The following is a 13,244-nucleotide window of genomic DNA, read 5'->3' as shown; positions in this document are numbered from 1 at the left end:
TTTGGCCACACTGTCTGTGTGCTATTTGTCTCCACCCAGAGCCTCACCGTAGTGCACACTGTGTGTGTGGCTGATACAGGCAAGGGGAGGCATGCCCTGGAGATCTCAGTAGCTATTGCTCTTTCTTCTCCTTGAGAGATCAGACCTGGTCCCCAGAGCTGATCTGGTTCTAGAACCCGACAGTGTCCAGGCGGAGGCATGTGACGCCCTGAATCAGCGTGGACTGTAGGCTCCCAGATGCCATCAGGCCCAGGGCGAGTGTACTTAGTGCTGGCCCAGCAGATTGTGTGGAGGTGGCCTTTGGTCCTTGTGATGTCTAGGCTGCATGACCGTCACTTTCATGTGTTTGTGTGTGGCAGCGACAGACAGATTCGTCTGGTGGCATTTCCACACAGAGGTTTTTTTTTGTTTTGTTTTTTTCTTTTAAAAAGCAAGAGAACACACTACGGTGGGGCCTCTAATTAGTGCCCAGTAGAGCAGGCGCCCAGGAAGCAGATGAGAGTAAGGCCTGCTGGTGCGAAGACTGTGCTATAGGAGTGTGCACTGCAAAGGCCTGTCCTGTGTCCTCCCTCCTCCGCTTTCTTCCCGCCGGCCTGCGCCCATCCCCTCCCTGTCCCCATTCCTGGAAGCATGCCCACACCTCCCCTGCTCCCTACCTGCACTGGGCACTGTGGTTAGACAGCTGGCTTTGCCAGGAGAGCCCGTCCTCGGCAGCTTGCCCATCCCTCTGCTCTGGTTTGTGTCCCCGGGCTGTTTGCGGATCCATGCGCATGTGCCTGCGCTGCTCGCCCGGCCTCAGCCTCACGCAAGTCTTGCCTTTACCACCTTTTAGACTATGCCAAAGGATTCGGCGGGAAGTATGGGGTGCAGAAGGATCGGATGGACAAGGTAAGGCTGGTGAGCTACGGTGGGGATGTTCTTCCGAGGGCTCTGTCCAGCAATATGAGGCATGTGTCATTCCATGGTGCTGAAGTGGCCACCTGGGAATCCTCATACCCCATGTGGCACAACTGTGGGTTCATTCTGTTTCACACTTGGGGCTGAGGCCAAGTAAGCTGAGTACTTGGTCACAGCACAGCAGTTAGCAGTTGGGATCTTGAATGAAACCCAGGCACTTGATACAAGAGTCTTGGGGACTATTTGACTTTTTTATTTGATGATTTATTTACTAATGTATACAGTGTTCTTCCTGCATGTATGCCTGCACACTAGAAGAGGGCACCAGATCGCATCATACATGGTTGTGAGCCACCATGTTGTTGCTAGGAATTGAACTCAGGACCTCTGCAAGAGCAGCCAGCACTCAGAGGAGCCATCTCTCCAGCCCGACCATTTGAACTTTTTTTTTTTTTTTTTTTTTTTTTTTTGGTTCTTTTTTTTCGGAGCTGGGGACCGAACCCAGGGCCTTGCGCTTCATAGGCAAGCGCTCTACCACTGAGCTAAATCCCCAGCCCCTTGAACTTTTAATTATTAGCAGAAAGCCAGGGGGAACCAGTTCTTGGAAGAGCTTAGTGGCCACATCTAGTCATTGTTACCACAGATGGGGGAGCTGGACTACTAATCTTGTTCAGTTGGCCAGCAGCTGGGACGTATTGGGCCTTAGCCTGCCCCTTTTCACCTTTTCCTTCAGATCAGGTCTGTGCCACCCAGGCTGGCCTGGGACTTGAGATGCTTCTGCCTCAGCCTCCAGAGTCTCTAGCATTGGTGGCCAGTGCCATCTTGTCCAGCTTTGTCTGTTAGGCATAAAAGCATGTTCCTGTGGTAACAGACTGTTCCCTCTCTCCAGATACCCTCATCAGCCTGTTGCTTTTAATCAGTTCCTGGACCCCATGGGGTCAGCTGTGAGCTGGTGAAAGAATTATTTTTTCTAGTCTGTTAACCAGTGAAGGGGGAAGCTATTACTAGACAGCTCTGTGGGTTCTCCAACAGACCAACAAGGCTGCTTTCCTCTGCCTGAGGTGACCTCATCCTTCCAACTGCACAGATGCCTTCCTGTCTTTGGCTGTGGTCATACATGGCATGCATAGGTCATTCCCAGAGTTGTTCTTCCTTTACTCAGTTTACTGTGGTTGGCTTCACCCTAGACATCCCCCATGTCGCCAGGGTATCTCACAGGAAGCTCTGAGAGCAAGCTGGTGGCTTGAGCTAACTGGCCCCGAGGAAACCAGATGAACTGAGTTTAAAGATAATTATATGTAGCCAGGTGATGATGCACACCTTTAATCCCAGTACTCAGGTTTCACGGGCAGGCAGATCCCTGAGTTCGAGGCCAATCTGGTCTACAGAGAGTTTCAGAATAGCCCCATCTTTACAGAAAAACCCTGTCTCCAAAACAAAATAAAAACCAAATCATTATGTGCATGCATGTATATATGTAGGTGTATATGTTTGCACATGTATGTGCCACTGAGTATACTTGGTGGTCAAAGGACAACTTGTGTGAGTTGTTTTCTACCATGCTGGTCCCAGGGATTGAACTCAGGTCCTTAGGCTTAGAGGCAAGTGCTTTACCCAGTGAACCCTCTCATTGGTCTCTGGGCCATGTTTTGAGGGCAGATAGGAGGTTCTCTGCAAAGATGGTCAGTGACAGTGGAGCAGAGGATGTGACAGGAGCCTGGTTTGGGAACATCACTGCGGATGTGGAAGAGCGAGGGTGGCCATTCTATTTCCTGCTGTGGGGAAGGCCCTGGGAAGCCCATGGAACTTGCAACCTGTGCTTTACTGGAGGAACCCGAGTCCAGGCACAGCTGTACACACCAGAAGGAGGGCTTGGAGTGATTCGAGCCTTGCAGAGTTGGGGGACTTGGGTAGAGAAGATGAGGCCTTAGGCAGCCAGGATGCTGCAGGGCTGCCTCAGTGGCAGGGGAGGGCTGTTCAGTGTGCTGAAGGGCACCCCTCTGGGTTTCACCTCTGCCAGTCAGAATAGACTGAGCAAGGAGACTGGGGGTGGGGTGGCAGGAGACCAGGTGTCTGGTGGCTGAGAGCCCTGTGGCAGAGGACATGAGGAACTAAGTGTGTTAGTCAGAGGCTGCCATTGAGGAAGTTGTGGTGTCTGTGGTTAGTGGTGATGGTAAAGATGGTGACCGCTGACCTTGTGCACTCAAAGTCAGGAAACGATGTGGTTAGAATTGTCTCTTCTCTCCCCTCCTGCCACTCAGGCATGGCCATTCTCTCTCTGTCTGTTGTCCTGTGGAGAACCCCAAGGGACTGTGGGGCAGGATCAGGACCCAGGCTGTGCCATGAGGCTGTTCAGAGAGCAGTGGTTCATCCCCATAGTGACTAGGATAAGGTGGTAACCTCGATATCAGCCTGTCCTCTCCTAGACAGGAAAAGTGTTCCTCTGTGGTGGTTTGGGCAGCTACCAGTCGTCCAAAGACAAGAGTGGCCTCCCTTGTTGGGCTCCAGAGCTAGGCTTATGGAGAAGGAGGCAGAGTAAGGGCTGATGTGGGCAGGATGGATCAAGGGCTGAGGGGGAGACTCAGGAAAGCAGGAATGGGGTCAAGAAGCTGGGCTGGGGGAGGTTGGGGATTTAGCTCAGCGGTAGAGCGCTTGCCTAGCAAGCGCAAGGCCCTGGGTTCGATCCCCAGCTCTGAAAAAAAGAAAAGAAAAAAAAAAAGAAGAAGCTGGGCTGGGGGTGGGTGTGGTTCAGTGGTGAGGCTGGCTTAGGGCTGAGGAGGCACTAGGTGTCACCCCAGCACACTTTAGGGAAAAAAAGGGTGGGGGGGGGTTGTGATCCAGAAGGCAGGAGTGAGAGAAGGAGCAGAGGGTGTGGAGATGGATCTGGGCTCCTCCAGACAACTGCGGATCAGACAGGGACCTCCTAACTAGGCGAGGGTTGTTCTGGGGGAGCAGGATAGGTCAGGTTTAGGGGCGGGTGTCTGGGAAGAAGAAAAGGGGTGGTGAGGGCAGCCAAGGTGGGCACAGCCCTGGGGGCTCTCAGCAGGGAGTGGCCCCATATGGGATTTTAGACAGGGTAGCCACTCATTTCTCATGGACTCAGCTTCCTAGTAGAAGGGAAAGAGGCCGGTGGGGAGGGCCACGCTGAGTATAGCCCATCTGAAGTCAACTGAAGGGCACTACTTTCACTGGAGAGAGGGCCCCTCGGCCACCTTCAGCCTCCCTTCTTCATGTGGCGTGTGTTGGGAACAGTAAATGCCCCGAACCCTGAATTTCCTTTGAGAAGCCACATGGCTGGGACTGTTGTTGGTGTCAGAGCCCTGTCAGCCTGTGCTTAGGTTGGCCACTGGCTTCCTCCATCCCTACCAGAGTAATTCTGGAGCCTGTAAGCATGGTTGAGGTGTGGGAAGTTGAGAGAGCCTGCAGAAGAACAAGGAGGGGGCTGGCAAGGTAACCCTGTGACCCACAGTGACTCACGGTGCTAAGTCAGGAATGTGCAACTGCAGGATAATCTGAGGGTCTGTGGAAGGGGAGCCAAGCCCCAGTGAATCTGCAGGATGAAGCAGGAGCTGTGTTGTGGGGTGTTTTGAAGGCTGGGGAAGGCCCCTCACACTCACTAGGTTGCAGCTGCCCTGGCTGTGAAGGAGCATGGCCAGCACTCCCTGACTCCTCTCTGTCTCCACAGAACGCATCCACCTTTGAAGAAGTGGTCCAGGTGCCGTCTGCCTATCAGAAGACTGTCCCCATTGAGGCTGGTGAGTCCTGGCAGTCTGAAAGCACTGTGTGGTACATGGGGTGTAGTGTTGGTGCCCCATGGTCTCCCAGACATGGCTAAGAGGAAGGCCTCAACCCTGTGGGGTGTTGGTGAGAGATGCTGGTGACCAGGTTCTGGGAGCAGCCTACATGTGCCCCCTGAGCCCACTCCTCTCACCCACAGCTTTTGACCGGGTGTGTGAGGAGTGAGATACATCTAGAGAATGACATTTGCACATAGGATAGACATCTCAGCGTACGTCAGGAGGTGGTGACCGTTGGCAACTGCACACACAGGATCGGTTCTTGGGCCACTCTGATACTATGAAAACCATCGGGGCCTTTTGCAAAGGCCGCAGGGGGCACCACTTGTTTTACTGACATCTACTGTGTCTCATATTACAAGGGTCCAGGCACGGTGGGATACAACTGTAATCTCAGCATTTGGGAGACTGAGGCAGGAGGCTTGCCACGAGTTCAACGCCGGCGTGGGTTATATGCTGAGGATTGGGCCAGCTTGTACTATAGAGTAAGAACCTGTGTCAAAAACAGGAAAGAGAGTAAACAAAATGTTTTTAAAACAATGAGACTAAGGCACTTACACAGAGAATACAGTATGGAGTTAGTCGGTGTCGGGCCTGACTGTGCTAGGCAGGGCAGGGGATGCTCTCAGGGAAGCTATGTGCGCTCAAGGCCCAGTGGGCTGTGGTTCCACAGGGCTGGGGACTCCCCTGGGCTGCGGTCTCTAAATACTTCTGGAGGCTTGCTCACTCAGGAGCCTGCTATTTCAAATGCTACATGTAGCTGCTTTTTGATACTTTGTGGACTCTTCTTTGTTTCCCCACCCCTTATCTATCTCTCTCTCTCTCTCTCTCTCTCTCTCTCTCTCTCTCACACACACACACACACACACACACACACACACACGTGCGCACTTCATCACTAGATAGGAGACCACGAATGGTAGAGGGGAGAGAGAGATCCAAGAATTTCTTTCCTCTTGTTCCTTCTTTGAGCATGACTGCTACCAAACTGCAGCCCCCTGAAGACCAACCCCACCGATAGGCGTCCTAGCAGTTACACACTCTGAAACAGTCCCAGAATTCTACACATCACACGATCACAGACCATCTGCAGCTGGTAAAACCACACCTCTGCTAGAGCACAGACAAATCACAGTCAGCTGCTGCAGACGGTCGGAAGCAGCCCCATGTCCCACACCTGGGATTACAACAAAAACATTGTTGTAATATTTTTGTGTCTTTTAAAGAAACTAAAATTCCAGAACTCTCCCTCAAGCCAGATCTCTGGATTAGGCCTGGAACTCACCCATAGAGCCCTTCCCTACTATCCGTAGGCCATCTCATAGCCTTTAAGTCATGATCATTGTGCTAGTTAGGGGTGTCATTGTGGCTGAAACTCCGTGACCAGCACAACTCTGGAAGGAAAGGCGGTATATTGGCTTACGCTTTCGTATTACTGTTCATCACTGGAGGAAGCCAGGACAGGAACTCAGGCAGGGCAGGAACTTGTAGGCAGAGGCTGATTCAGAGGCTATGGAGGAGGGCTGCATAGTGGCTTGCTCCTCACAGCTTGCTGAGCCTTCTCTCTCTCTCTCTCTCTCTCTCTCTCTCTCTCTCTCTCTCTTTTAAACATTTATTTATTTATGAGCACACTGTTGCTCTCTGAAGACACACCAGAAGAGGGTATTGGATCTCATTACAGATGGCAGTGAGCCACCATGTGGCTGCTGGGAATTGAACTCAGGACCTTTGGAAGAGCAGTTAGTGCCATCCTGTTGAGCCTTCTCTCCAGCTCTGAGCCTGCTTTCTTATAGAACCCAGGACCACCAGCGCTGGATGGTTCAGCACAATGGACTGGGCCTTCCTCCATCAATCACTAATTAAGAAAATGTCCCACCAGGGTTGGGGATTTAGCTCAGTGGTAGAGCGCTTACCTAGGAAGCGCAAGGCCCTGGGTTCGGTTCCCAGCTCCGAAAAAAAGAACCAAAAAAAAAAAAAAAAGAAGAAAATGTCCCACCAGGCACCAGCACTGCCCAGCTAAAGTCTGATCTTATGGAGGTGTTTTCTCAGTTGAGGCCCTGGAGGGCTCTGGTAGGCCTGAGTGTGACAAACATGGCTCTGGCAGATCTTGCCTGGTTTCCCCCTCCCTCCCCCTCCCCCTCTCCCTTGCTAAACCATTAGATTGCATTCCTATAAAGCTAGCTGGCAAGGTCTGTTCTCTATTTGGCCACTTCCTCCTCCTGAGGCTGACCATCAAGGTCCAGCCATCAAAATGCTATACTGTTCAAACCATCCAATCAAAATAAACCAACCCATCCTGATGTGTGTGTGTGTGTGTGTGTGTGTGTGTGTGTGTGTGTGTGTTTGTCCGTCTCTCCGTCCATCTGTCCGTCCTTGTTCCCTTTAAACTGCCTTTTGTCTACATACAAGTATGGGCCAGTCTGTCTCCTCTCTGTTCAGAGGCAGTCCTGTGTCCCTCAGGGCAAATATCCCTTCCCCCTCTCCCTTGTTCCTTTTCCCTTCCCCCTCACTCTCTGTTTCCTGTCTCTGTCTCTTATTCTCTGCCCTTTGTCCCCCGGGGCAATTCAATCTCCTCTGGGCTGTGAACTTGGTCCTGGTGTGTCCTGTGCCAACAGTACTCTCAGGTTCCCTCCTCCTCTCTGACTTCTCTCACGTTGACAGAAAAGTAACCAGCATGCCATGGTAGTAGCCACACATGTCCAAAAACCCAGATTGTTAAATTTTTAAGAAAATTTCTTTCATTCATTCATTCATTCATTCATTCATTCATTCATCATTCATTCATTCATTTATTCTTACATTTGTCTTTGTAGGCAGGGCTTCACTCTATATCCCAGGCCAGCCCTGATCTCACTGATTAGCTCAGGTTGGCCTTGGGCTTAATGTCATTCTCCTGCCTCAGCTTTGTCTTGATTCAATCACTGAGATCCCAGGTGTGTGTTAGGACACCTGGCCAACCCAGCTGTCGTGCTTGGAACTTTGAATTTCATATTGACCAACAGCAACATTTCCTGTCCTGATTCATTGTTTGTTTGTTTGTTTCTGTTTTTCTGTTTCGTTTTGAGACAGGGTCTCATGTAGCCCAGTCTGCCTGAGTTTCTTCAGGGCTAGGATGACCTGTTTGCACCCCCGCACTTGACTCAGCAATGACTTCCTTATCAGATAGGCTCACCTTGAAGGAAGTTCCTGCTAGTCACTCAGACCTGCTTCTCATGTCTGGGAAAATGTGCTCCGAGAACAAAGCTGTTCACTATGGCTCAGTAGTGCAATTAGCCTGCCCCTGAGACAGACACAGGCTGCTCGTGCCTGACATCCTCCCTGCTCTTGTCTGTTGTTTTTCTTCTTGTGGTGCCAGGGATGGAACCTGGTCCCCTGAACCCTTGTATATGATAGGCAAGGGCTCTATCACTGAGCCACACCACAGTTCCTCACTGGGGAACCTCTGCTGAGCCACATCCCATCCTTCAGGGTTAGAAAGCTTAGCTATTGCTTCATCCAGCCTCAGTGTGTGGTGCTTGGCTATGACAGTGTCTGGCTTAACTATGGTGCAGACCCAGGGCTTTCAACGCCCATCAGTCTCCCCTGGGCTTCCAGCGCCCATCAGTCTCCCCTGGGCTTTATGTGTGGCTGGCCTGGGTGGGCTGACAGTGCTCCGTGGGTATCCTTAATCCCCACGTGAGGATGCTTCTGCTGCAAGGTCACCCTGGTGTGGCTTTTGTCCTGGTGAGGTGTTCTGGGACAGATGTGTCCTCTCTTTCCTCTAGTGACCAGCAAAACCAGTAATATTCGTGCTAACTTTGAAAACCTGGCAAAGGAGAGAGAGCAGGAGGACAGACGGAAGGCAGAAGCCGAGAGAGCTCAGCGGATGGCCCAAGAAAGGCAGGAGCAGGAGGAGGCTCGAAGGAAGCTGGAAGTGAGTAATGAATGCTGCTGTGTCTGTTCCAGGGCCCTGGTGCCTCCCTGAGTCTGCATCAGGCGCTGTGGGAGGAAGCTCGTTTCTGTCCCTCAAGGTACTGCTGTGAGTAGGGGGAGCGGGCATGGGGCAGGGCTCCACCTTGAGACTTCTGTGAATATGCCCTCCCATTTACCACTGAGAGGAGTTAATTTGCTCCCTGCTAGATTCAGGAGGGACTGTTAGGGTAGGAAGGCTTGCTTACACTGTAAGGTAGAGCAACTTGATCACCTGGACACCTTCAACGCTCATCCTTTCCCCATGGCCACATGCGTATGCTGGCGAAGGCTCAGCCGATTGTCAGGAAGCAGAGCCCTCGGTAAGTCATACAGAGTTACTTATAAACATGAGGCTCTGTCTAAGGTGATAAACACTTCCTCCCAAGGAGAGTTGGGGTTGAGACCCCACAGAGGAATATGTGGGGTCAGGGAATGGTGTGCAGTTGGCAGATGACACTGAGAGCAAGGGCTCAGACAATGGAGCCCCTGGGTAATGTGTCTCAGGAGTGAAGGTGCGTGTGGGAGTGACCCAGAGTTTATGAAGTACACATCTCCTCCCTATAAAGGCCCCATCTCAGAGCAAGGGTTCACACCTTCGCTTTTGTTCATCCGCGGCACATGCGTGCCACCCCACAGCATTGTCTCCTCTATAAGTTTCTGCAGGTTGACTGGCCGTGTGGTTCTGGATAACTGCTGAGTTCTGCTGTCAGATTCTCTTGATGCTGATTCCTCTGCTGTGTGAGGCTTTTCTGTCCTGCCCACTCCGTTTCTTATACTGTCTTTTCCTATCAGTTTTGAGCTGATGAGCCTGGACTTGACCCCCTTGGACTTCAGGTTCTGTGGGACATTAAACATACATTAGGTAGCGAGGCCTCTTCCTGGCACCCAACTGGGTACAGGGAAGGCTGGAACAAGCCTCACAGCCTATTGTCACAAATGGGCAAACTCAACAGCCAGGCCTCCTCATCGTGTTGGAGACCTGAACATCCAGATATGTCTTGCCCTCAGCTGCACAGGACCACCAGTGCCTGGGGTGTTTGTCCTTGGTGATTGCAATGGCTGTTTTAGTGACACTGAACAGACAGCTCCTACGTTGCAAAGACTGTGCCAGAGTCTATGGTAATTTTCTTAAGAGCACATGGTGTGACCATTGTTCCCCCTACACAGAAGAGTAAGAAAGGGTGTGAAGTGATTAGGTGAGGTTCAGTCCTGTCTCAGGCGTGACTGCAACCTTGAACATCTCCTATAGGGACATGCTGATCTTAATGGATTTCCCATGCTGCTGTCTGAGCTTGCTCCCCAAGAGGTTAGAACATCCCATACTTGATGCCACAGCCCTGGAGACGAGGGAACCTGAGGGATGTTGGCCAGCTGTGGCTACTCACTGCCTCTGTTCCTATCTCCTGTTTAGTGTTCTGTTATAGTCCTGGGGACCAGGATTTTGCCCGAGGATACTCTATGGAGGGCAGCCCAGTCAACTCTCAGGGTCATGTCTCCCCCATGTGCAGAAAATATCTACCTACTCAGAGGTCCCTGAAACTCTTCGTCCATGGTAGCTTTTACTCAGAGCCCCAAGTTGGGAAATGAGCTGAGGGCCAGATGGAGTGGCTGCTTGATGTCACCTCTGCACCTGTCCACTGGGCGTCTAAATGCATCTTCCCACCTTGTGACACTGTACCACAGGCCAGAGTTCTTGAGAAGGCATGACTGTGTAACCCAGTGATCAGTGCTTTCTACTCTCTCAGCAGGCACCAAGCTTCCCACCTGGGTGCCACCCCTTTACAAAGTGGCAGATTTGACTTTCAGGCTGTCTGAGTAACCATGCATTTGCTGTCCCTTTGTCTTAGGAGCAAGCCAGAGCCAAGAAGCAGACACCCCCTGCATCCCCTAGTCCTCAGCCAGCTGAAGACAGACCACCATCCAGCCCCATCTATGAGGTGGGTAGTGACATGGCAGTTGGCCACCCTAGACTCTTTCAGACTCCTGACACCTTCCTCTTCTGTGTCCCTGGAACAAAGGTTTCCCCTCGCCCCCAGGTTGGCTGCCGTTCTTATCTTTGGGCAGACCATAGCCTCAGGGCCTTCCTCTCCCTATAGCTTCTGGGAGGTCAGTAGATGCTGCCTGCTCAGTATTTTGGTTGTCCTGACCGTGCTCCCTCTAGAATGAGCTCTCTCTTGGCCCTGAGACAGGGTTCTTCCTTAGTCCCTTGAGCATCTTGTTCTCTGGTCCTTGTGGCCTCCTCACATGAAGCTTTGAGAGTCCTTGCCACATCCCTGTCTCGAGTCTCCCATACTCTGTCTGGACTCAGGGTCCCTCACTGAAGTAAGCCCCTCTGCCCACAGCCACACCCCACAGATCTCAGCCAGTGCTCATGTACTGCCTCCATTAGCTAGGTGACATTGCTCATGGGGTCTAGTGTGGACCCTGTCCATGACTAGGGCGTAGGTGACCATGACCTATTCACCACTAGGACTCCCTCTCTTTGATCACTTTTGTTACTTGCCTTTTGTGGCAGTCTGTCTTCCCCTCCGAGACTGCTCAGTGGATATGGCCTTGTAGCTAGTAGCCCAACCAACCAGTTCCTGCTGGGCCAGGTGCTGGAACACTGGCTCTTTGTTGAGGCTGGGGGCAGGGCAGGTCCTGTGACTGGTAGATCCTGAGGTTCCTTAGTGGAAGATGGGGCAGGGTCCAGTGTCGAACCACTACAACAGGAAGTAGCCTTTAGCATTGCAGTAGCCTTTGTCTGCCACCATCTTGCTACATGAGACTGCTCCTGGGCCTGAGTAACTTGGGCTGTAACAGCTTGCTCTGCCTGGCTACCCTTCACAGGAAGCTTCTGTCCCCACTCCTGTGCATGAAACTTCCATTTTTGCCTTGTTTTGTCTGACCATTGAGGTCCCTTGTATGGGGGGCTCTTCTGACTGTGGTGATAGCATGAGAGATGCCTGTGTATCTTTCCTCAGGATGCAGCTCCGTTGAAGGCCGAGCCGAGCTACGGAAGTAGTGAGCCTGAGCCTGAGTACAGCACTGAGGCTGCAGGCCTTCCTGAGGCCAGCAACCAGCAAGGTCTGGCCTACACATCAGAGCCTGTTTACGAGACCACAGAGGTTCCTGGCCACTACCAAGCAGGTACTGGACCCCACTCTAGCCATGCCCAGGGAAGGGAGGGTTCCTGAGAAGTCCTCCCCTCCAGTGTGCTCCTTAGAGGGTTGGCCTGCTGTCTGATTGCCCAGGAATGTGAGTTCTGGGTCACCCCCTGGATTGAAGAAGGTTGGGCGCGGTACTCTCCTGCAATCCTGGGAAGGGCCATCCTGTGCTGCTTGGATGGTGAAGGCTGCAGTGGGGCTCTGCTCTCCTAGTGAGTCCTCCCTTGGAGGGCCCTGGTGAACCCTCCTGTGGAGGGCTCCCTGTGGCCCAGACACCTCATAGGCCACATCTCCCATGCTCTGCAGATGAACCAGTGCCTCAGCAAGCAGACAGTGAGGCTCATGTTTACTTGGAGAATGAGGTCCCAATAAGACACTAGACCAGGCAAGATCTTCATCCCCCTGAAGCATCGTGGGGGTGTGTGCAGAGCACCTCAGCTGCTCTTAACCTGAGAGGCCCAGGGCAGGCAGCCTTTGGTGCCAAACCCCCATTGCTCTGGCATTCTTCCTGTTGAGTTCTTGACATCAGACATTTTGGCTTTTGTTTTTGTTTTCCAGTCTCTGCCTTAGTCACTGTTCTATTGCTGTAAAAAGACACTGTGACCAAGGCACTTCTTATAAGGCATTTAATTGGGGCTTGCTTACAGTTTCAGGAGCTTAGTCCATTATCATTGTGTCAGGGAGCATGGCGGCAGGCATGGCAGCATGGTGCTGAAAAGTAATTGAGAGTTATGTCCGGATCCTCAGGCAGGTGGGGAGGAGCAATGCTAGGACCTGGCATGGGCTTCTGAAACCTCAAAGCCCACCTCCAGTGACATGCTTCCACCAACAAGGCCACGCCTCCTGACCCTTCTAATCCTTTCCAATAGTGCTACTCCCTGGTAGCTAAGCATTCAGATAGATGGGGGCCATTCTTATTCAAAGCACCACAGTCTCATTCCATCTGTAGCCCAGGCTGCCCTACTTTTTACTTGTCCATGTGGCCATACTTCTCTCTGTATGTGTCAGAGGTCTTGTCGTGAAAGCTAAGGCCTATTGTCATCAGGTTTTCTACTGACGTGATGAAGCGCACTGACCAGAGCAGTTGGGGAAGAAAGGGTTTATTCAGCTTACATGTCCACATCACTGTCCATGACTGGAGGAAGTCAGGGCAGGGACTCACACAGGGCAGGACCCTGGAGGTGGGAGTGGATGCAGAGGCCATGGAGGGATGCTGCTCACTGGCTTGCTCAGCCTGCTTTCCTCTAGACTCAGCATCACCAGCCCAGGGATGGCACTACCCACATGGCCGAGCCTCCCCATCAATCACTAAATAAGAAAATGTCTAGGAGTGGGTTTTGTTGTTGTTTTGTTTTTGTTTTTCCTTTTCCTCCCCCTCCTACTTTGGTGTGGAGATAGGATTTCTCTGTGTAGCTCTGGTTGTCCTAGAACTCACTCTGTAGATGAGGCTAGC

General features: G+C 52.0%; 1 protein-coding gene across 11 annotated transcripts in view; it reads left to right on the top strand.

Annotated features, from left to right (window-relative positions):
• Positions 1-13,244, top strand: part of Cttn (cortactin) — a 35,530-nt gene that overhangs the window by 19,844 nt on the left and 2,442 nt on the right. For 8 of the 11 annotated variants that reach the window (XM_063272521.1, NM_001398644.1, NM_021868.3 and 5 more), the window contains 5 exons: positions 833-888; positions 4,583-4,652; positions 8,459-8,607; positions 10,493-10,582; positions 11,609-11,774. In XM_063272521.1, the coding sequence (XP_063128591.1) occupies positions 833-888; positions 4,583-4,652; positions 8,459-8,607; positions 10,493-10,582; positions 11,609-11,774 (531 nt within the window). Of the gene's footprint in view, positions 1-431; positions 619-832; positions 889-4,582; positions 4,653-8,458; positions 8,608-8,639; positions 8,732-10,492; positions 10,583-11,608; positions 11,775-13,244 lie in introns of those variants that run through there. The other 3 variants (XM_063272530.1, XM_063272527.1, XM_063272532.1) reach the window with 2 other exon arrangements.

Source organism: Rattus norvegicus, chromosome 1 (genome assembly GCF_036323735.1).
Source record: "Rattus norvegicus strain BN/NHsdMcwi chromosome 1, GRCr8, whole genome shotgun sequence".
Lineage (NCBI taxonomy): Eukaryota > Metazoa > Chordata > Mammalia > Rodentia > Muridae > Rattus > Rattus norvegicus.
Note: the sequence above shows the minus strand (reverse complement) of the source record. Positions and strands in the feature narration are given on the sequence as shown.